The sequence below is a fragment of the Lissotriton vulgaris genome, chromosome 5, assembly GCF_964263255.1.
Source record: "Lissotriton vulgaris chromosome 5, aLisVul1.2, whole genome shotgun sequence".
NCBI classification, from domain to species: domain Eukaryota; kingdom Metazoa; phylum Chordata; class Amphibia; order Caudata; family Salamandridae; genus Lissotriton; species Lissotriton vulgaris.
In genome coordinates this window covers 314,571,329-314,595,964 of record NC_141693.1, presented here as the reverse complement: position 1 = coordinate 314,595,964, position 24,636 = coordinate 314,571,329, and the positions used below count along the sequence as shown (strand labels likewise).

The 24,636-nt window shown below is 42.0% G+C and overlaps 1 protein-coding gene across 2 annotated transcripts in view; it reads right to left on the bottom strand.

Moving 5' to 3' along the window:
• Positions 1-1,457: 1,457 nt before the first annotated feature.
• The window catches only part of LOC147710802 (glutamate receptor U1-like), a 193,742-nt gene continuing 170,563 nt past the window's right edge, over positions 1,458-24,636 (bottom strand). For both annotated transcript variants that reach the window (XM_086921548.1, XM_086921547.1), the window contains 3 exons: positions 19,773-19,998; positions 18,161-18,408; positions 1,458-3,100 (listed from right to left, as the gene is read on the bottom strand). In XM_086921548.1, coding sequence (XP_086777674.1) covers positions 3,005-3,100; positions 18,161-18,408; positions 19,773-19,998 — 570 coding nt within the window. In that variant the 3' untranslated portion in view covers positions 1,458-3,004. The remainder of the gene's footprint in view (positions 3,101-18,160; positions 18,409-19,772; positions 19,999-24,636) is intronic.

Genomic DNA, 24,636 nt, shown 5'->3' with positions numbered 1-24,636 from the left:
TTTTCACAGTCTTAAGTCTAGAGTGCCAACAATGTTCCTGCAGTACAGCAGACTTTTTACATCTTGCCTGGAAGTGCTCAGTGAGACCCTCCTTCTGCGTAATATACATGAAGTTATAAAGGACACTATGAGTTACCAAGTGGTGCTGAACACCTCTGTGCATTTCTGCTAGGGCATGTAGCAGAGCTCACAATGTCTGTTAAGAAGCTTACTACAGCTTATTACTTTATTATTAATACTAGCTAAATGCATGGCCTGAATAACGAGACCCGCACTGTGGATTGAATTGGATTCAGGATGCTGCCCACTGAACTTACACCACTGATAGTGTGGCCATGTTGTTGTCACTATAGAGTAAGCTGTGGATCAATAAGGTCCCCTTTGGTGGTCTTTGGATAGCCAAGCACAAACTGAATCATAGCATTCGCAAAGGTATTGGAACAGAAATGCTGGGCTTGTGGTACCTTGCTGTAGTATTTGCTATTGGAATTCGCTTAAATGAATGCTCAGTGAATGTACTTAAAGGCTCTTTACAATGGCGGGGGCGGAAACCCTCCTCCTGACAGTAGTAAACTTTCCGACCGACTCGTCGGTTTACATTCCCATCCCCCTAATACGATGTTTGCGGTCAGAACGTAAACTGCCCAGTCATTCCGACTCGGTTCTGACTGTCATTCGGAACCGCACCGATTCCCCCTATAACAGTGTTACCGCCATCAGGATTACGATGTCGGTTTCCAAAAGCCTTTCCGAACTGGCCTTTCACACATGGAAAGGCTGTTTGAAAGTGGCTTTGGGAGGCCCTAGACCCCACGGACTACAGTTGGTGGCCGCAGGTGTACTGGTTATTTAGCATTGGTTATTTTGCATTGCCTGAGGTTTTCAGGATGAGTAGGAATTTGATACTCTTCAGGAATAATGGAGACAATTAATGATTTGCTATGCATACTATTCCTTGATGTGCCCTCTGTACTGACAAATGATTGCATTAAGCTGGTTGACGCTATTAAACCTAAAACTTTAAATGAAGTTTAAAAACAATTTTCTCTAGCATTATTGTTAATCCACAGTTTGCATCTTCGATCTTCCATTCATTCAAAGCTTTTATCGGAATAACATTACTATGTGTAAAACAAAAAACTCACCCCCTAAACGCGCAATCACTTCATCATTAGATTGTACCACTAAGAAAGATATCTGCAATGTTGTGTGGTTCCTACATGTGCCCATTGTGTTTGGAAAAAATCATCACATGTAACTGTTGTTCTCATGAATGTTAATGAATACACCAGCTTCTAGTTTCCTTTTCAGACAACTTGAATGATAAAATAATATATTCTCCAAATAATTATTATGACAAAACTACCCCAGTCAAGAAATCTGACATAAATACTTACCCACCTTCTTCAAATGACAGTTTATTATACAAAATTTTATTAATGCGAAAATACAAAAGATTTGTGTTAATTTATTTATTGGAAGTTGTTGTTGAGATTACAATCTGTTAGACAATGTCTATAGCATATGAGTCGGTTTAATCAACAGAGTTTACAACTCCAGGAATTTACAACTCCAGGAATTTACAATTTGTAGACCATTAATACACTCGTTATTGCAAGATAACGCGATGTGAATAGCCTGAGATATGTGTTGTAGACCCACATAGCTCACTTGGTTCAGAGACCAAGAATCAAACACTGTCACATACCTACACAGACATCATGCAAATGGAGCACTTATATGTCATGAAACTGCATCATATATGTGATACAATTCCCTTCTTTTGACAAACACATTTGACACTAAAAGCTAAGCTATTCTTTACAATACATCACATTGCTGGAACCTCAAGTGGAAACTTTAGAGATCTCCCATTTCCTACGTTGTGACCCACACCCCCAAAGACACCTTAACAGAAAAAGCCTGTCAGAAGAGCACTGCAATGCAGCAGAATAGCAGTTGTATCACGTGAATAAGTGGCCTGGGTTATTCTATGTATAAGTCTTTTTAATGAATCATCACCCACTTCTGGCCTAGTAAGTTGGGTTCCTGGCCACAGCAGGTTTTCACGTAGATTGGATAAGGATTTTTTTTCTATTCTCACATAATAATTCTATGGCATCTTGCAGCTTGTGGTACTTTAAGGTCCTTTGCAGTGTTTTTCTCTGCAAGACCCTCGAAGTTTATACATTTCCAGTAACTAAACTACAACATCAAAATGTATCAAAAAAATAAAAAACTAACAGGAATATTAACCTCACCCAGTATGTCATAAGGATGAACTACAGACTGTCTTTGTTTTAAGCCAAAAGCACAAAAAAGCCTAATTTGCAGCTTCACTTTTCCTGTTACAAGTATTGACATACAAGACCCAGCATAACTGGTGCCTGAGGCTTCTATATGCATAATGGATTTCACAGTACCTTCCACCAGTAGAGAGGAATCTCCTGGAATAGAAAGACACTGGCTAAGGGTAGACTAGCAATTGGGCCAACTGACCTTTGTTACTGACTACCTTCCCAAAATGAGAGGGTGGTGTCTTAAGATGACTGATTGATCATTGTCACTAGCTGGTTTATCAAGATACAGGGCTGTATGTTGTTACAGATTCACATTTCGAGAAGGCTGAAAAGACAAGCAAAGAACTTAAACTAGGCTCATATTTCATGGCATCTGTGACCCTGTTCAAGGGCTCCCCCCCCCTCTTTAATTCTTCCTTATGTGATATCCGAGCATGCAACACAGTAATTTTGCAAACAAACCATCATCTCAATAACTGAGGACACTTGCCTGCTTTTTATACAAAAAAGAGAAACCCTATTGTATCACAATGATGTTTACAAAACGGGCAACCATTACAAAAAAGCACAATCAGATAAACAGCTGTCGTTGAGTAAAGAAACCAGCTGCCAGTTCATCTTGCACAATAATTTGTGTCAGCAGTTGTATACATATTCAAATTTAAAGTATTATGTATGTATGCTTGTCTGCTTCTGAGAGTTCTTCAGGGCTGAACCTTTTCTGGATTCTCTGGGTTTTCTTCTTCTCGACTTCGGAACCGGCGTCCAATCTCCTCGGTAAAGGCTGAGCAGCATGGTTTCTGGAAGAAAGAAGGAATGTGTTAGAAGGACACCTGTTATTAGTTTTTGGGAGAAACTGGAAGGTGTGCTGCACAACTGTAGATGGAAAGTGAAGAAGACCTTTCCACTTCCTTCCTTGTGCCTGCGTAGCCTGTGGCTCTATCTCTTTGACTTCATGATTGCCCGGTTAGGTGCTGTATTATGGGTCTATATGTGGTGAGTTCAGTGGTGGTGTAATTCTCCTGCCACCAAGGGCGAGGTGTGTTTACATTTTCATTTACCCATAAAATAACCTATTTGTAAGTCCCTCTTTTACAGAGGCTATAAGCAGGGCTTTAAGTGGGAAAAAACTGGTGGTGCTCTAAAAAGGGGGTGTGGCAGATTTCTTAAAGGGGTGTGGCCTATCCGAGTAGGGGCGTTGTCTAAATCAAGATAACTAGCATTGTGTGCTTAAGAAAATCATGAAGTTGCATCCAGCAAAGGATAATAAAATAGGCAAAGAAGTATATTTATTAAGTATAAGCCCCTGTCACTCACAAACCAGACAGTCAATACACAACCAGGCAGAGGCACACAGAAAGGTTGAACAGAAAAATAACCTCTTTCTAAAAATGCTATTTCCAAACTTAGAATTTAAAAACCATCTTCACTAAAGGATGTGTTATTAAATTCTGAGTTCAGGGATACTAGATTCCATATGTCTATCTTGCCGTTATGGGAAGATATGCAGGTAAAAATGTTACACATCATTCCCCATGTTATCCTATGGACAAGATAGCCTTTCAATAGTGAAAAACGAAATTGGCAGAATTTCACTATCAAGACATGTTTCCCACACTAGTAACACCAAACAAAAACCGGGACGTCTGGTCACCCTACCTTTGACCTTTGAGGCCCGAAAATAGAGCCCCCTTTTGAGGCCCCCCCCAAAAAATCTGGTGGGGCTCAGACCCCCACGGACCCCCCCTACTTAAAGCCCTGGCTATAAGGTTATCTTGTACTGCCAGTGCCTTAATTGTGCTAGTGGTTGCCCGTGGTGTGGACCGGGTCTTATTTTCCACTTCAGACTTTGACCCAAGAGAAAAAAAAAACAGAAAGGGGACAAAGGTGAAGGAAGAGAAAGAGAAGGAAGAGACATTGACAAAGGGAGAAAGCAAGGATGTGTGAAATAAAGACAAGGTGGTGAAATAAAGAGGAATGAGAGGTAAGAAAGTCTAAGCAGCCTCGATATTTGGCAAACCCAGCATTCAGCGAGTAGTTTTAAGGTCCTAAGAAATACTTTGCATTCCTGTGCTAATTTTTTTAATTTTCTAAAATATGCCCTGCAACATTTTAGGAAAATAACCCATTGTCTGAACGAGCACCAGCACCACGGGAGCAGTCTCCCCACTAAAAGGACCACCATCATAGTCCGTGTGAAGAAGAACCCACCATTTGACAGGGTAGTCAAACTGACTGAAGAATAATCCATCCATCAACAGTGCATCAAAGGGGTATCATATTGAAAGCTTATCCACAGTCAGGCCCAATAACCAGTATGATAACCCACCCATGTAATGGCAAACCATCAGAAAACAGTCGATCTACTGACAGGATACAAAGCAAATCACCTACTGTAGGGGCTGATCAATAATTACGGTAATGATCCATCAATCAATGGATCAGATCCTCGACCGAATAAACCATTTATTGACAGGGTAGCCCTGAGCATCTAATGAAGAGCCTAAACTCTGCAAGAGAAGGACTTACAATCAGGAGAACATTCTATGAAATGACATAGCACACCTGAACAAATGGAAAACAATTCATTCATTAAGAAGACAGCTCTCACCATCGTCAGAACATCAAATCCTATGATGACAATGTATGAGCATTAAGAAAGTAACAAACCCTGTAGCTTAGTTTAGTGTTTTCGTTTTATGTAGTAATAAGGTTGAAACATTGCTAAAGGATGGAGCAGAAACGTAATTTTGTATTACAAACAAAACAAACACAAATTAATTATAAACTAGTGCAATCAAATATTACAGTAGTAATAAACCAAAAAAAAGCAAAATTGACAAAATCAACAAAACACTGTTTATATGGAAAAGTTTTCTAAAAGAGCGGAGATTAGCAGCAAGGTAGATAGAAGAAGAAAAGGAATTCCAAGCCTGGAAGCGGCTATTGAAAATACTTAATGGCCCGTGCATACTTTTCTGTCTAGTGGGAGATAAAGAAAGGTGCATTGTTGCGAGTCGTGCCCATTCCTCCACAAAACTGAAGTTTAGACACCAAATATGAAGAGTAATGCTCGATAAAAGCCTTATAGGTAAAGCAATTAAATTAAGCTGTCTGCAGGCCTCTACAACAAATACAGGGGCATATTACCAAGCAATAGCGATAATTATCGCTATTGCTTGGTTAGAGACAAAAATTTACAGCTGAGCTGCGGCGATTTTTACCGCAAATAAACCTTGGTATTACCAAGGTTTATCGCAAATGCGATAAAAATCGCCGCAATGCATGAATAGCGCTGAAAAGTCAGCGATATTCATGCATTACCGAGCTAATGCTCTTAGCCATGTTATCCACCTCCCATTGGATAACATGGCTAAGAATTGCTCAGGGCAGGTGTTAGCTTTTGGAGATATTCGCGCTTAGCGCGAATATCTCCAAAAGTAGGTAATAGGAGATAGCGATGTTAGCGACTGTTTTCAGTCGCTAACATCTTGGCACGCCCACTTTGCATGTCATTAGTGATAAATATCACTGACATGCAAAGTGGGGCCCAAGATGGTCGCTATCTCCTACTAGCTGTCGCTAACTGGTGTTAGCGACAGCTAGGTGATAGGGAGATTATTTTATGTCCGCTTTCTTGGCTTTTAAAGCCAAAAAAGCGGAGATAAACCCCCTTGATAATATGCCCCATAGAGACTTGGGACTGGACATCGTCTTTAAAGTTGCAGGCTTAATCAGGAAATGACAGACCAGTCAGCTTATTCAGGAATGACCTGAACATCTTACATGGAAGCCAACTTCAGAACAACTGATTGAATGACAGAGCAGTGTGGCAATCATTAGAGCGACCCAGTCACTCACAGGAGAACAGCAGATCCATTAATGTTGAATATTCATCGGGAGAACAATTCACCCACTAAGTAGGTACCCAAACCCTCCAAAGAACATCCTATCCACTGGCAGGAGGTCAACCTTTCCAGCTGGATAACAAACAGATGGATAACAGGACAACTTAATGAAAAATCATTTTCAGTGTCCCTCTATTTAAATACAATCACAAGGATAGCCCATAAAAGGATAGAGCACCCCTACCATTTGGAAATGACACCCACACACCGATATGGATGTCTCAACCATCAGGAGCACGCCTTACTCTTGAGAGAGTAACTGATGATAGGAAGAACATCTAGATCAAGAGACGACAGACCCAGAGCATCATACTCCTCCCCCTCCACCTGTCGGACAGCTACAGACCATCTGATGCACAAACATTCTTCACTGACATAGTAGCTCAGTTCACTAGGACAACAAACCATCCGCTGAATGGGCATCCCCAGCTGTCAGGGCAGCGTGATCATTGAAAGAACAATCCACCGACTCACATGGCCGATACAGAGCATCAGATATCGTACTGCTCGCTCACAGTGCACCCTGGGTCGCAAGAAGAATAGGCCGTTCACTAAAAGGACAGCCCAAACCATCAAGACAACTTCCTATCCCCTTGCAAGACATCTGTGAAAATCACACAAACAACAGATGAACTAACATAACAAAAGTCAGATCATAGGATGAGCAACTCCTTCATAGGCAGGAGAGATAGAAGCTATCAGGAAAAATTATACCCAAACCAATACCAGAACAACACCCTTAAAGACAGGGAATAAATAGGCAAAGTACAAAAATCTTTTCCAATCTCTTACATAGCTGCCATTAGGGGAACTACCCATCCACTGACAGGGCAGCCATGGACCATCAGAAGGACATTCTAGCCACTGCAAATGGTTTTTACAATCAGGAAAACAGTCTGCCAACTGGCTGTGTTGCCCTAACCTACAGGAGACTAACTCAGCTACTAATAGGGCACAAAACCATCAGTAAAACAACCCATCACTGACGAAGGAACCAGACTATCAGAAGAACAGCTATTCCACTAAAAGCACAGCCTGGAAATCACGAGAACTACCCAATAAAAGAGAGGGCAGCTTTGACCATCAATAGGACTAACCATAAGCATTTCCTGCTAGAAGGGGAAATTACCTACTTACTAACCCCAGCTAACATTAGCCAGAAAAAACATCCACCAACAAGGGGAGATGGCAAATCACAAAAATAAATAAGTTACTTACCTGTAACACTAGCTTTGCAGCATGACTGTTTTACAAATGTATATTCTGTACATATATCTGGCCATGCCTTATCACCTCCACGAGTTTCACAGAGAAGGTTTAATTCTATTTCCTCATTTCATGTGAACCACTCCTTTGCCCTTGTAGATAGGTCCACGCTGAAGGAAATCACTAATAAATAAATAAATATATTCTGCTTTGCAGTGGTTGGAATGTGAAAGTGCAATTCACTTTTGTCCTAAAAATCATCTTTTATGCATCCCTGTTCATAAGGGGAACATTCCATCTACTGACAGGGTAGCTCTGAACATCCCACAGCCAGTCCTTCCTCTGAAAAGATAGCTCTAATCATTGGGAGACCAACCCATCCTTTAACAGGAAGCCCTGCCCATCAGCAGAACTATGAGCTACTGAGACGGATCAGAGCTGCAATGGAGCCTACCCCATTACTGCAAGATTGCCTGAGAAAAAAATAACTAAAGGCAGATGCCTGAACCCAGATAGCTAAACATCGGAGAAGTTATTGATGTGTCAAACCTTTTAATCCACCTCTAAGACCCAGTTGACCCCATACAAATGTCCCAGGCCATGGACGAGGTGTCCACTGGGAGAAGTTATTGCTGATTAACCGCTTCCCTCGTCCTGTCTTCAGTTTAAGGGCCAATACATCATTTCATAACCATGATTAACTGGTAGCTGTTTCCTTTCCAAAGAATTTTACTTGCACATTCAAATGTATGCTTAAATATCATAGAACACCGAAGAAATGCAAATGATGGATCCTAGGTGTTCGGATTTAATATGCTAACATATTTATTTATTTGTGTATGTATTTATTTATTTATTTATATTAATGTATCCCTCTATAAATATAAGAAAATCTGACTGGGATCGATAGAAACTTTCTTTTCGTCCAATTCTTCTTATTGAATTTTTGTTAAACAAAATGGTCTGTATCAAAAATGCTGAAGCAATGTATACTATGCTTTACACAGAAATATATAGAGTACATAAACATAAAGCAAGGGCAGTAAATCAAGCACAAAAGTCACAGAGACAACTTTTGAACATTTGTAAAAACAGAACCGTTGCTTTGAGAATCCGTGAAACAGAAGACAATTTAAATCATATCTAAAGATGATAGCATAGTGTTGAAGGTAGGGATATACTAAGGGGCTTATTTACAAGTCCCTTGCAACAATTTTTTGCCACTGTTGCATCACTTTTTGTGATGCAGCGGAGGCGTGAACAATGCGCTAGGTTGCACCCTATTTACAAAGTGACGCATCTAGGCAGATGCGTCACCTTGTAAACCCCTGCATCACATTATACCTGCATAAGGTATAATGTATGCAGGGTATATGCATCTGTTAATCTTTGCTCTATCGTGCACCGTATTGTAAATACGGGTCAACATGGTGGTGCACGGGTTTTGTCTTGTAGGCGCAAGGAAAGAGGAGAGGAGTTGGCCTAACAACCAGGGAGGTCGACTTCCAATCTGGGGAACCAGGTTCGAGTCTCTGCAAGGACGCAACATCCTGGGATTCTGGGCAAATCACTTAATCTCCCCGTGCCTAACAAAAATGAATGTGTCTTCATGTAACGCAACTGGTGCTTGTGTAAAGTGTTCTGGCACCTGATACCTTTGGGTCAAGTTTGCACTATATAAAACAAACTCCGCTAAAAAAGAAAAAGTGTACCTAATAAAATGTGTCATGCAGTTTTATAGCAAAGCACCTTTATAAAAGAAACAAAAGTGTAGAACGTGTTTGCCCACAAGGTGCACTCTCGGTTTGCTTTGGCTTCAACTTCACCCATTTACTTGGTACACTTTTTATCGACCACAGCCCTGCCAAGTACCTTTGCATCAGGGGTTAGGCTAACGCATTTTAGTGCCGGTGTCCGCATCCCCGCACTAAAATGCATTAGTCACGCATTATGGTGCACTGCGACACACCCAGGAGGGGCCTTTAATGAGGCTGCATTTAAGCAGCCAACGAGTTAAAAGTGGCTTCTCGGGCAGTGCCAGCGCTGCTGCTCAGAACCTGCCTCTAGTTTCATAAACGTAAAATACATTGTACACACCATGCACTGGTGTGTCCCTGTGGTTTAAATTGGCACTGACTGACAAGAGGTGTGCACCCAGGCTTCCGAAAAGGCCCGCCCAGCTTCGGAGTGCGGGTCTCCAACCAGTAGCTTGTGAGCTACTGTAGGTCTCCAGGTACCTCTGAGTAGCGCACCTTTGTGCATTACAGCTTATTAAATTAGAAAGCTTTTGATTAGTTGAATTATCATATGTATTAAAAAAAATGATTATACAACACTAATAATATTAGTAGCTCTCAAGGTGTTTCATTGAACATAAGTAGCTCTCAGTACAGAAAAGGTTGGAGACCCCTGGGTGATCAGTCAGACCATATTCTTGTGCATTAGATTCCGAGTTTGCACCCTAAAGTTGAAGGCAGAGTGTCCTTTAATCAGGTGGCATTTGTGGTTGACACTGACCTCAAGAGTTGGCTGCAGCACACGTCTTGGTGGAAAAAGGGCGGGTCTCTTTCCACGCACACTAAAAGATAAATGAGTGTGCACAGATTGTTGTCTAGGTGTTGATCACCCATACCGTAGAGGCTAAGCAGGAACCTCGGGAGGCGGCTGCAGATAGAGGCTTAAGGGGGTAAGGAGATCCTCTCATGGGCACCCCCGTATGATTTTGCGTCTGATAGAAAGAGCATAGAGATTCCAACTGTAGCACTCACAATGGAGGGTAAACTGCCTGGTAACTTTATTCACAATCCTCGGATCATCCCCTTGTGACAGTGACAGTGTGTGACCAGTGCTGACAGGAATCAGTTACCGACCAGAGACCTGCCGTATTCTCCCGGTGACACAGCTGCACCAGAGGAGCATGCGCAACAGTGGGACAGCCACCAAATGAAAAGAGAATCTGTGTGGATGGGGAACAAACTTTTATAAACCCGTTATCAACTATTATCAGATTTAACACTATGTGGCAGCACTTGCCGGAGATGTTTTCATGGTTATTCTCACTACTGTGTAATGTGTACTGTCAAATCACAAATCAGACTTTGAAGCTGGGGAACCAGGTTCGAGTCTGGCAGAAGACTCAAAGATCCTGTGATTCTGGGCAAATCACTTAGAGCTAGATGTACGATGCGCAAAATAGCGCCTCGCAAATTGCGAGTCTTTTGTGACTCGCAATTTGCGAGGGGCTATTTTGCATGTACAACAGTGTGTTTAACACTGCTGGCGATTCTCAATGGGGTCGCAAATTGCAAGGATCATGAATATTAATGAGCCTCTGGCAATTTGCAAGCCCATTGGGAATGACAGGCAATTCCAGGGATGGTGGCCTGCTGGGCTCAGCAGACCATCATCTCTTGGATTGCTTTTAAATAAAGCAGCTTTAAAAAAAAATGCAGCCCATTTTCCTTAAAGGAAAACAGGATGCATTTTTTAAAAAATTGAAACTTTTTCATTTCAATTTTGAAGGGCAGGCAGTGGTCTCTGGGACCACTGCCTGCCATTTAAAAATATTTTTGGAGCCAGTCACAAAGGGGAAGGGGTCCCCTGGGGACCGCTTTCCATTTGCGACTTCATTACCACCCTCTTGAAGAGGGCAGTAATTTGCAAGTGTTTTTGTGGTTGCAAAACATTCATACATGGCTCTGCCGTCGCTATTAGGAAGGGAACACCCCTTCCTAATAGCAAGTCGCAATACACTATTTTGCAAGTCGCAAATTATCTGTGACTCGCAAAATAGTGTAAGTACATGGCCCAGACTAAAATTGCATGCACAAACGGGTCGCAAACCAGTTTCCTCATGCAGTTTCACGTCGTACATCTGGCCGCTTGTAATGCAACTGGTGCTCATGTAAAGCTCTCTGATACCTTCTGGTTGCTTCCGTGCTATATTAAACTGCAACAACAACAAAATATATACAATGGTGATGTGATGGTGCATATTGGTTGTGTGATGGTACATGTGTCATGATCCACTGATATCGGAGCGAAGTTAGACCAACATTTCGGAATTACTTGGGTTTGCACTGGTGCCGGCACAGTTTTGCACAGGCATTTGTGCCACACAATTTCACTTGACAGTCAGTGCAATTGTAACGACAGCACCCGGAAATTTTGCTGCACCATTGTCCCGGTGCAATTCCATGTAACCCGGGAGTGCAGTCCCTCTTAAAAATCTAAGCAGTCCCTTTTGTACATATTGCAATGTCTGGATATGCTCCAATATTTCCTATTTAGAGGCCCGCAGGGCCACACTAGCCAGGGTTATTGGTGCTCAAATAACCGTTTCGAATATGTGTACTCTGGTCACATGCTTACACGCACTCTTTAAACAAAACTTTTCACTGCAGGAAATACTGAATATGGTTCATAGAGTGATGGTTAGCACATTACGAGACAATGTATAAAACAGGACACAGACTAAAGTCATCAAGAACAATATGTTACTTTAAAAGCATATGTGACGTACAAACGTTACAAATCTAAGTTACGTCTGAGATTCTTCGAGTAATGAAGACTTCTTTCTCTCCCAGCAGCAGCCATGCTTCGATTTATTTCTATTCACAAGGTAATATCAAAAGCAGTTACAGTTAATTCTTTAAAAATATTGTAACTGTTTTGTGTTAAGGACTAGCGGCCTTTTTTATGAGCCCTTTGCGCCGCCGTTGCATCGCTTTTGTGATGCTGTGGCGGCATAAAAAATGTGCCACATTGAGCCATATTTACAAAGTGACACATCTAAGCAGATGCGTCACTTTGTAAAGCCCTGCGCTACATTATACCTGTGTCAGGTATAATGTATACAGGGTGGGCGTTCCCCCATAAAAAAGGGTGTACACCAATTCTAGGACGCCACTGCATCAAAATCTAACGCCTGCCTCACAGCAGGTGTAACATTGAAGCAGGCGCCTTTAACATGGGTCTTGCCCATGTGTAATAACCCATTGCTGGAGTAACGTTACTTTTATGGCACACTCCAGCAATGAGTCATTACTGCACCTACAGACACATCAGAAATACTGACGTATCTGTAAATCCTTGCGACATGGAGTGCCGTTCAGTAAATACGGCGCATCCTTGGTGTAGCAAGGAGGGCGCACTGAAATGCGTTGCATCTCTGTTTTCACGCAGCAATGCAACACTTTTCATAAATGAGGCCCTTGGACTACAACTTTGCGGGCTAGGCAGATAGCGGGCGGATCGTCGGACTGGGGTGGATTGTTCAGTCAGTTAATCATTTTTTATTGATTAACTTATTTCTTTTTTAATAATACAGCCTGTGGCCTATGACGTGACTCTTCTTAGAGCTTCTTGTCGCTCAAATTGGCGTAATTTATGATATTGATATATTTCCCTCAGCTTAATTGCTTGATTTGCTCACAAGAAAGTATCACTCACGGTTGTTGAAATGTCACTCATAATTACACTGAAATTATGAAAATGCCACACATAAGCAATCTGAAACCTTGGCAGCTATGCGACCATGGGCTAAATCCAGTCTATTTTCAGATATTTGCCCCCGTGGCAATTCGATTCCACATAGATCTTTTAACGTGTGGGTAAATCCATGGCCAGTTCAACAGCTTCTAGCAGAGTTATGGAACTCTGAAATTCTAGATCACCGTTTTAATATAATTTGTTTCTGCTCATTGCCAAATTGTAGTTTATGTTGCTGTCAACGCATTTAGAAGTATTTAAGAACCCTTTATTTCAAAGGTAATTTTAAAATCCTCTGAGAAAATTGAGCATAGTTGAAATGACATGTCTCCCCCCCCCCCCCAAAAAAAAGGCTGAAATGACATGTTGCAAAACAATCTTTGAAAAGGTGGAAATAGAGCTGTGTGGTTGCATCCATCTGCCACGAGAACGGAGGATCAAAATCTAACACTAGAGTTTTTCTAAATTGTAATGACTTTTTTGGAAGCAAGAACTCTAATTGCCAAAGCAGCGCAGAAGTGCCCGGCAGAAAATATGTTCGTTTTTACTGAATATCGCACTGTGGCACCACAACGTCTGTTTGGTGGCTGACAATCCGTTAGATGCTGTCAAAACATTTAGCACACTTCAAAATTCTGAAAGCGCTTAATGTGCATAAAAAAGCGCACAGGCTCAAAGTTTTTCCTGGGAGCCAAATACTGATGCTGTAGAATGCCGGTTTGTTGATTACTGAGTCTTTCTAAGTCACGCCTCTTTCTTCTACCATCCCACAATTCTTGTCCTGTCGTCTCGTTCTTGTAGATTGTGTTTGATTACTGCTTTCTCATTTTGTCACAGTTTTCCTAGCATTCTCTTCATCCAACTATCTCCCTTTTCTGCCTTTCTCTCTCTATGGGCCAAAGTCAATGGCATAGCAGGGGGCGGTCCGCCCAGGGCGGTATGAGTTTTGGGGGCGGCAATGGCACTTTTACCCTCATCGTTGTCTGTCTCCCTGCCACCACCTCTCCTTGCTCTTGCCTGCGGTCATCGCGGGGGGGGGGACAAGGGCAGAAACAGCCACAGGCGGCAAAAGGTCAAGCTACCCCACTGGCCAAAGTCTGATGGTGAAAAATTTGACTGGCAAACCACTGGTACAATTTAAACACTGTGGGCCTGATTCACAGAATTTACTTAAGACAAAATTCTAAACTTACTCCCATTTTCATATTCACAGAAGGCACTTACTCATTTCGGTATTCACAGAAGTTAGGAGTCCTAACTTTAGGACTCCTAAATGCCTTCTGTGAATACCGAAAGTCTTAACATTAGGATTTTTCTCTAATTTTAAGACTTTCGTTATTCACAGAAGGCATTTAGGAGTCCTAAAGTTAGGAGTTATTATTATTATTATTATTATTTTTTGCATTTGTACGGCGCTACAGCTACCCAAAAAGGGATTCCCGGCGCCTGTGACATTCGATTGGATAGAAGGAAGATAGCTAATTGTGGTAAATTACTGCAATTGCTTCTGGAACAGCCAGGTTTTTACGCATTTTCGGAATTTAATATAGCTTTCTTCTTTCCGAATCTGCGGGGGGAGTGAGTTCCATAGAGTGGGCCCTCTCACAGCAAAAGAGCGCCCTCCCGTTTTTTGCAGTTTGAATCTTGGAACAGTGAAATTTGCTGCAGTTTGAGATCGGAGATCCCTTGTTGGGAGATAGGGGGAGGCCAAGGCTTGTAGGTAGCCGGGTGCAGTTTTGGTTTTAATTCTGAACATATATGTCAAGGTTTTGAAACTAATCCGATGTTCTATCCTGAGCCAATGTAAATCATTTATGTGTTTTGAAATTCTGTCAAACTTTGGGATCTTGCATAGGAGTCGTGCAGCAGAGTTTTGGATCAGTTGCAGTCGTTTAATCACTGCTAGATTTGAGCTCAGGTAAAGAATGTTACCGTAGTCAATGCGGGATGTTATTAGTGCATTGACTACGGTTTTTTGGGTATTTTGGGGCAACATCCAGATAATTTTCTTTAACCATTTTATTATGGTGAAACAGAGGCCAGCCACTTTATTTGCCTGCTGTTTCATCGACAGAGTATTGTCGATAATGACTCCTAAATTTCTCACTTGTGTGGCTGGAATGGGAAGGTTACCCATCTCTGTTGGCCAATGTGGGGGGCACCAAAGTTCTTTTTTTCTTCCCAGAAGGAGGACCTCAGTTTTATCCCCGTTTAACTTCAACTGGTTGGTGGTCATCCAGTTGAAGATTTCCTGAAGACCATTTTTCAGAGCAGATGGGGTTGAAGGATTTGACTCAGATAGAGAAAAAATGATCTGAGAGTCATCAGCGTATGACATTAAGGTAAGGCCAACGCAGTCGGCTAGATCGGCCAGTGGTCTCCGGTACAAATTAAAAAGCAGCGGGCTCAAGATAGAGCCCTGTGGGACTCCATATGGAGTGGGGAACGTATCTGAGCATGCAATGCTAGATTTGATCTGAAAGGATCTGTCGGTTAGAAAAGACTTTATCCACTGAAGGGCCTCGTTGCGGATGCCGAATCTCTCTAGTGTGGTCAGGAGAATTTTGTGTGATATGGTGTCAAACGCCGCACTCAAATCTAAAAGAATGAGTGCGACAGTCTGACCCTCATCCAGGAGCTTTCGGATTTTTTCTGTTACACCCAAAAGAGCGGTCTCCGTTGAGTGTCCTGCACGGAAACCTGACTGCGATGGGTGAAGGAGGTTGTTGTTCAGCGTAAAGGAGGTGAGGGTGGCATGTATGTGTCTTTCCATCAATTTAGAAAAGGCGGGGAGTAAGGATATAGGCCGATAATTCGACAGGACCGCGGGGTCAGCTGAAGGTTTTTTCAATAATGGGGTCACGATAGCGTGTTTCCAGCTTGACGGGACAGTGGAAGTTAGAAGAGAAGTATTTAGCACGTTTGCTATAGTAGTTAAAGGGGAAGTGTCTAATTGTTTTAAAAATCGAACTGGGAGAGGATCACAGGGAGAGCCTGAGGAGATGGACTTCAAAGACGTTTTTAGGGAGTCCAAAGTTATAGGGGGCCATTTCTCAAGAGATTTTCCTTTCTCCAAGGTTTTTTGGATGTACTGCTTTGAAACAATGTCCTGAGGACTAGTTGCGAAATTTGTGACAATGATTTCAATTTTGTCGTTAAAGAAGGTCGCCAGGTCTTGACATTGTTTTTTTGTTAACGGGTGGGCTGTAGCCGTTGTTTGCGCACCCGCTAGATCCTTTACTATATTAAATAGGGTCTTTGTTTTGTTTGTGGCATTGTTGACGGTGTTTGCTACATAAAGGGCTTGGGCTTTCCTACAAGAGGTATGATACGCATTTCTTGCATTATTGTAAATTATTTTATTTTCATGGATGTAGTTTTTGCGCCATTTCCTTTCTAAAACTTTGCATTTAGATTTTTCATTTTTGAGGGATTCATTGAACCAAGGGGCAGGGGGGCGGTGGAGATTTTTTTTTGCCCCCGTTAACGGAAGGCATTGGTTGGCTGCAGTATCCAGCCACTGGTTGGTAGTTGTCGCAATGTTTTCCATATTTTGGTCATAAAAGGGGGTGCTAGTTGTAAGTACGTTGTTCAGTCTATGCATATCTAATAGTTTCCAATTTTTCATGGGTTGTGCAGACCAGGTAGTATTCTTGGGTGGAAATGGTTTAGTTAGGCTGAAACTGACGAGATGATGATCTGACCAGCATATGGGGCTGGTTTGGGTCCATTTTAGGTCAGGGGTATTAGAAAAAACAGGGTCCAATAGGTGACCTGCCCTGTGTGTAGGACCACTATTGAGAAGCGTTAGGTTTAGAGCAGTGAAATCTTCCATAAGATTACAGCACGCCACATTAGTTTGATCCTCGAGGTGCAGATTTAGGTCCCCTAGGAGTGTAAATTTTTTAAAATTTAACAGCAATGGGGCGATATGGTTTGCTAAATTGGCTGTCCAGGAGTTGGCGCTTCCGGGTGGTCTATATATAAGCAGACCAGACAGAGTGAAATTCGGGTTGAGGGTGATTTGGAAGGAGGCGGCTTCACAGTCTGGGATATTGGCTGGGAGCAATTTACAAATAAATTCTTTAAGATATATAATTGCAATCCCTCCACCCACTTGACCTTGTCTATCTTGCCGTACGATGGCATAGTTTTCAGGGAGAGCCATAGCTACATCTGGTCCGGAGCTCTCGTGTAGCCAAGTTTCTGTTAGAAAGAGGGCACTTGGGGCGTCATCTTGTAACAGGGTGAAGATGTCTAATTTGTGCTGAGGTAGAGATCTGCAGTTGGCGCTAATGAAAGAGTAGTTGGGATGAGTGCAAGATGGGCGTTTAGTTGTACGTTGGGAAATTGGTATTGGGTCCACATAGGGTTGGATATTTGAAAGTTCCAAATTGCAGTTGTTACAATGTGTGTCCCCTAGTGGCGAGAGGCCAATACAGTCGTGATGTAATTTAGGGCGCAGCGCTTTTAGTTGCATAGAGGTCATACCTGCAGCGCGAGGGATGTAGGATGTCATGTCCCATGCCCCGTCCTGTCCCGGACGGGCCCAGACGGGCATGTCTTAGGCTAGTCTTTGGCGCGGTGTTTGGCGCGGTGTTTGGCGCAGATGCTGCGCGTATTCGCTGCGCGTCATAAAAAGGGAGTCCTAACTTTACTACTACTAAATTGAGAAAAATCCCAATTTTAAGACTTTCGGTATTCACAGAAGGCATTTAGGAGTCCTAAAGTTACGAGTCCTAACTTTACTACTCTGAAACTGAGAAAATCCTAATTTTAAGACTATGGTATTCACAGAAGGCATTTAGGAGTCCTAAAGTTAGGAGTCCTAACTTTACTACTCCTAAACTGAGAAAAATCCTAACTTTAGGACTTTCGGTATTCACAGAAGGCATTTAGGAGTCCTAAAGTTAGGACTCCTAACTTCTGTGAATGCCGAAATGAGTAAGTGCCTTCTGTGAATACGAAAATGGTAGTAAGTTTAGGATTTTTTCTTAAGCTAGTTCTGTGAATCAGGCCCTGTGTCCTATGTAGGTTCAGAACAGACAAATCTGTACCAGATTTTCAGGATATGCACGTAAGATATATTTACATACGATGCATTCAAATAGAACTAATTTGGATTGTCAGTGGTTATCCTGGAACCCCGGAATTGATGTGACCCTCTTGCATCTTCGTTGTATACCCATGCTTTAAGGAAAGGTTGGTCCATTGGCGCCTGATGAGTATTTATTCTGAAGATTGTGGCTCACTTACCTTCTGCTCTTCTGCTGTGGTCCTTGCCTTCAATGCAAGCTCCACCAATGACACAATCACGGCCAGAGCAAGACCAATGGACAGAATCAGGAAGAGTCCACCAAGCGTCTGCGGCTGCAGAGGACTGTATCCTGGGATGCTTTCTTTGGCACAAGAGCCTCCCCACCACTTCTCGCGCAGGTATTCCAAGTGGCCCGACTCAGCCATCTCCAAGATGGCCATAGACAAGGTCTCGGTCCAGGGAGAACCTGGAAAGAGGAAAAAGATACAGTGTTTGATTGGAGCAGAAGTGAGTCACACAATAAGCTCCTGTAAATCCAGAAGCTGTCCAAAAAGACACAGAGCCAAATTGCATTATAAAAATGTTAGTGTTAAATGCAATAGTTTGGTTTTTATGATAATGCAAAACTGAACTACATTGTGCAAAGCTTTTGGTGCCGTTGTGTCTTAAAACTCATGCACACTATGCCTTTCGCTACATGTCGTGTAAGACACTGTGCGTTGCTTATGCTTTTTTATTCTTATCATAATGCACACCTTTGTCAGTCACCTACTCAGGCACGCAGGGGCACTGATTAGCATGCACAATCAATAACTTATTGTTCTTTTGAGGGGGAAATATGTGTGAGGGATCACTATATGGCAATCGATATATCACATAACGAAAACATTGCATCCACTATATAGACTATCACTATATTGTAAAGGTACGTAAATGGGGAGTTAATAGAAGTAAATATAAAGTCATTTTAATATGATACCTTGACAATATAGTTGAAGGCTTTATAGTGGATAAAATATATTTTGGTTGATCTAGTTTTGCCCATGATATAATGACATACCGCCGCCTACGAACTATGTGAACTCTGACATTTTTAAAGCCACCATTTGAGCGGTCTTAAATTTGATGATGGGGTGACCAATAAGGGATAGAGACTGTAGGAGACATAAGGTGGTGTGGCCCAATACTACCAGGCTAGCAATTTACTAAAAGCTGTTGTTTTAACAAGTTAAACACAAGTAGATTTGGCAGGAGGTAAGATTATATGACTAACATGGAAACAGGAGGCCAGTGCAATTAAGATCCTACCAAGCTGCCAAGTGGCCTGATGTCCTTTGTTGACATCTTTAGCCAGTACAGGTTTATTTTAGTTAAAAACTTGATTGCATTATTGGATTTGTAGTTTGGCTGTTAGCCATATAAATATGGGCTGTAAAAGTCTCAGCATCTGAGTGCCGTTGTCTAAAAAGCGGGAACAGTTTAAAGGTATTACACATGAGAAATGGTCACTTGGGAAGCCACATCTCTTATCAGCTCCACAACATCATCTTTCACTATGTCGTCAAGGTAAGTAGATGCAGATTTTGAATAATCAATCTATACTTCTTTATCTATGCGTACGTGACGATTCCGAAATAGCAGCAGGCATTACTTTGGATTCTATATAGTGTAGATATTTCTGTAGTCAAAATGTTGACATGCATACCAGAATGATATTATAATACTCCACCATTTAAATTTTAACCATGTCATAGGGTGACCTATTGACATGGGAGAGCGCATTCCTGGTTTAACCTTATTCGCCTAAATGAGGAGAGGAGATGCTCTTACCCAATGAGGCTGCAATGCCGTATCCTCTTGCTCCAATCACTTCTGGGACTCGCATTACAGAACAATCTTTGGCCACAAAAAGGTCCTGCATGACTGATTCACCAATGAAAGCGTAGTTGGAGTCTTTCGCCCTTTGCATTCCCTCACTGGCAGTTTTCACCATCACATGTTCTTTCCTGCGTTCCATATACTCATAGATTATACGGTAACTTGGAATCTTGGAATTCTAAATCATGAAATAATACAGAAAAATATGTAAGCACTGAGTGTGGACTATCATAGAGGCGCAAACTTATTTAAGTTATTAGAAATAGAGATTCTGCTATTTTTGTTACCATGTAATAGTTTAAGGGAATCATTACCTGTCTCCTCAAAACACGAGGATAAAAAACAATATTTTTGAGGAATTGAAGTTTATTCATATTATTCATTTGATAATATACTTGTTTGGGTTTCTTGCAACACAGGTCAGGCCAAAAAGGGTACTGTGGCAGTGTGCGGGAGAAATTCTAAAGGGCAGATTTACAAGCCCCATGCGCCACCAGGCGTCACTTTTTGTGACGTACAGAGGGCGTATGTTACTGCTCCATATTTATAAGGACTGGAAAAGCCACCCTGCATGGCTTTTCCTGTCCTTGTAAATATGGCCCCTTTACACGCAGCACTTTGCATGAAAGGGGAGTTCAATGGGTCTTGCTGTGTGTGTTTCAACGCAACACCCATGGAACAAGACGCATTTACAGATTTACGAGGAATTGTAAATCTAGAAATGCGTCTGAATGCTACGCCTCCCCAGGGGAGGCGTAGGGAGGCGCAACGAGGAGAAATGTTTTCATTTCTCCTTGTTTTTTCCTCTTTCAATGCGTGCTGTATTCTACAGCAGGGGAAAACACAGGAATACAATATATTATTGCAAATATGTTGCATTCCTGTGCTTTGAAAGTGCAGCAGCGTGGCACAGCCAAAGGGCTTGCCATGCCACGCTGCAGCACTTCCTTGTAAACCTGCCCCTTTATTTTTTATCCTCAATGGGCTCCCCAAAAAGCAAAGAGACAATCAGAGTGGTCATGGTTTATCTACTTCTATGACTGAAGAAAATTTGTTGGTCTTAGGTTCATTTATTTAATGAGAGATTATAGCCAGCCAGAATTTAATATGGTCAAGAAAAACTAAGCAGGAGGATGAAAAACTTTAGTGTCCAAAGAGTAGCTGCTGAAAAAAGTAAATGCCATCGACACAAGATTAGCACAAAACCATAAATATTGGTCCACTGCATAAGACTGTATTTCCACAAGTGTAGCCTTTGGGAGCGACCAATGTGGAAAGAATGAACACAGGATTTTGAGATTCTGGAAATATATGTATCATGATATAACATCATTATGGAAGGTAGAAACAAGCATGGAGTCGGTCCAAGAGATTGCAGACCTGTTGAAACCACTCCAATAAATTGCCAGCAAACAGGCCAAACATAACCATGAGTACACAATCCACAACCTATTTCTGTGGATAAAACCTAATTGAAGAAAATCTATACTTTTTGTGGCCTGGCATCATAGGATTTATGAAACTGGAGGATGTATAGAAATCCCTCTCACTCTGATGAGCATCAGACGTTTTCTTGAATTAGGTCTGTTGGTTGTCCAGGACGATCCTTGTCAGATGATCATAGATGTAAAGAGGCAGGCACATGGATCACTCAGCTATTTCAAAGACAACCTTGCAGCCTTTTCTCTAGGCTTAGACCATACATTTGCTTAATGTCACATTGGATTTATCAGCTTGCAATACGCACAATACTTGCAAAATGAAAATTGAACATTGGCTAAATCCACATACAGTCACATGAATTTGGTGTGATCCTGTGATTAAAATTTCAAGATATTATTTGTTTGTCTGACAATAAGCGGAAATGGTCAGAAACACCATTACCAACTACCATGCTGAGATATTTATTTTAAACATAGTCCCTTATGAAACTAGCATGCTGGCTACAGGGAAATTATCATTATTGAAAGAATGGAACTTACAATGGATATTTGGATAGTAGGGACACAGGCATGTATTACTTTATACGGAAGATTGTTCGTACAAAGTTGGGTAGTAAGCTTCTTTATTCAGCAATACCAACACAGACTCCACAGAGGCGCGGAGCAATGGAGATACAGCCGATCCATCAGTCACCAGCTGTCAACTGTCATTATTCTAGAACTGACAGCTGGTGACATGGAACGTGAAACATACAGTGTTCGAGGACGGACATAAGTATACAAATTGCGACACATCTTCCTCCTTGGGAAAGAGGAGAGAAGAGATGGAGAGAGAGAAAGAGAGAGAGAGAGAGAGAGAGAGAGAGAGAGAGAGAGAGAGAGAGAGAGAGAGAGATTATACAGGTAACACAGAATACATGGCCTGAACAGAGAACTGTAAGGAGTAGCATGTAAGTACTATTAGCAAACATAATCTGAAAGTTACAATGGTGGCACCAACTTTCTCCCTACTCTACTTGTGCTTCTGGGACAGGGAGTTTCTTGCACGGGAGTAGCGCTGGACTCAGAGGATGTGGCTTGTACCTCTATATTGGTAGGAGAACAATTGTAGTCAACTTCCTCATCTGACACATCACTAAGTGCTCCAGAGGTGTGCGAATCAGTGTTGATGAGGTTCTCCCGGGAGGGACTGCCTAGATCAGAGCTCGCATTTCCTTCTGGGGTTTGCTTGCATAAAAAGAGCACAGAGAAAGCCACACCTTGTCATCACTAAGGAGTGCTGTATTGTAAAATACTTTGTGCACAGATTAGGGTTGCGAGAACTTGTTCATCCCTTTGCTCGTGTGTCCGCTCCTCTTTACTCTGACCATGTGCCCAGTGTTTAATTTGACTGGTCTGCAACCATGTTTCCTGTCATAACAGTCCTTGCAACTGGATTGTGCCTCTACCATCTTACTCTTAACTTGGTCGGCCGACCAATGAACTAGTTTTGCAGCCATCAAACACCATACATTGTCTTTTGACAAGGGTGTTCTACCTCTCATGAGCTTGAAGGGTCTGTGGCCAGCACTGCTGCATGGAGTAATGCGATAGGCCCAGAGTGTTTTAAGGATTCCCTGTCTCCACACCCGCCTGTTATTGTTGGCTAATTGGATGATGCCCTTGATGACTATGTTGAAGTGTTCAACCGCACCATTGCCCGCGGGATGGTAGACTGAGGTGGTTTTATGGCTTATCTTGTTTCTGTCAAGATAGGTCTTGAACACGTCTGAGGTAAACTGGGGTCCATTATCACTAATTATGTACTTGGGTAGGCCTTCATGGGTGAAAACGTCATCAAGGAAACTGACGACACTGTGGGCATTGGGCTTGGTGACAAACTTTATCTCTGGCCACTTGGAGAAGTGGTCAATGAGGGCAATAGTGTACACTTGCTCACCCTGTTCAAGAATGGGTCCCATAATGTCTACCCCAATTCTTTCCCAAGACATGGTGGGACATGTGATGGGATGTAGGGGAGGTCTGAAAGTGACTTGGGTTTTGTTGGAATTGAGACATAAAGCACAGTCTCTGGCTACTCTTTCTATGGCTCTGCTAATACCCGGTCACGAATACCAGTTTTTAACTCTGCTCTTGGTTTTTCCGATGCCAAAATGCCCTTCGTGGCAAATTTCTAGTATTTTCTTTCTAAGGTTGGAGGAAAGGACAACCATACCACCTCTCAATAGCAATCCATTTTCTTCAGGCAATTCATGTTTGACTTCCCAAAAGTGGCGTAGAGAATCTGGCATTTTACTTTTACTGGTCCAAAGCTTGGACAGTATTTCCAACACCTTGTATACAACAGAGTCTTTGGTTTGATCAAGCATCCATTCATTCATTGAAACCCCGTGTAACTCTTCATGTATATTGGCAATGCATAAGTCTTCAATATCATCATAGTTGCTGGGATCCGAAGTGCGAGCAGGCATATGACTCAGGAAGTCAGCAACTACATTTTTGACACCAGGTACATACTGGACCAAATGATTGAAATCAAATAGGAGAACAGAAGACGCATGCAAGCCTTTCGTAACCTTATTTCCCCAGACAAACTGGCGGAAATGTTCAAGACCCCAAATGCATGCTAGTGCCTCCCGCTCTGACAGATAATTTTTCTTCTGCAGGGGTCAAAGAGCGGGAAGCTAAAGCAATGGTACACTCTGCCCCTTTGGTGTATTGTATTGTATTGTATTGTATTGTATTGTATGTATTGTATTGTATTGTATTGTATAGCATACTTATATAGCGCGTACTGTCACCCAAAGGGTATCCTTGCGCTTTGGTGTCATTTGGGGTAAGAAGAGCACCCAGACCCATCCAGCTGGCATCAGTCGTAATGATGTTTTCTAACATGGGGTCAAAGCCTTGCAATGGTCAAGCGTAACACATTTCTTTCTTTAATGTACAAAATGAGTCTTGATATGTATCAGTTCACACAAACTTATTCTTTAGCTTGAACAATTGCCTTAGTTCGTATGTTTTACACGAGAAATTCTTAATACATTTTGCATAAAATTCGAAAAGGCCTAGAAAAGAACGTAACTCTTCCTTGTTACACGGTACATGTGATCTAGAGTGGCATCTAGCAGTTCTTTCTTGGGCCTGATGCCGTCACCTGTAATTTCGTGTCCAAGGTAGTTTACTTTTGTGCCTGCAAATTCATATTTGTTATGCTCAGTCGTTAAATCTTTTGCATCAAGGATACTGAGGACCTGGTCCACTTTCATGTCATGCTCCTCCCTTGTTCTTCCCATCACAAGAATGTCATCCTGGAACATTAAAATGGTTGTGACCCCTGTGAAAATGTGGTACATCAGCCTCTGAAACATAGC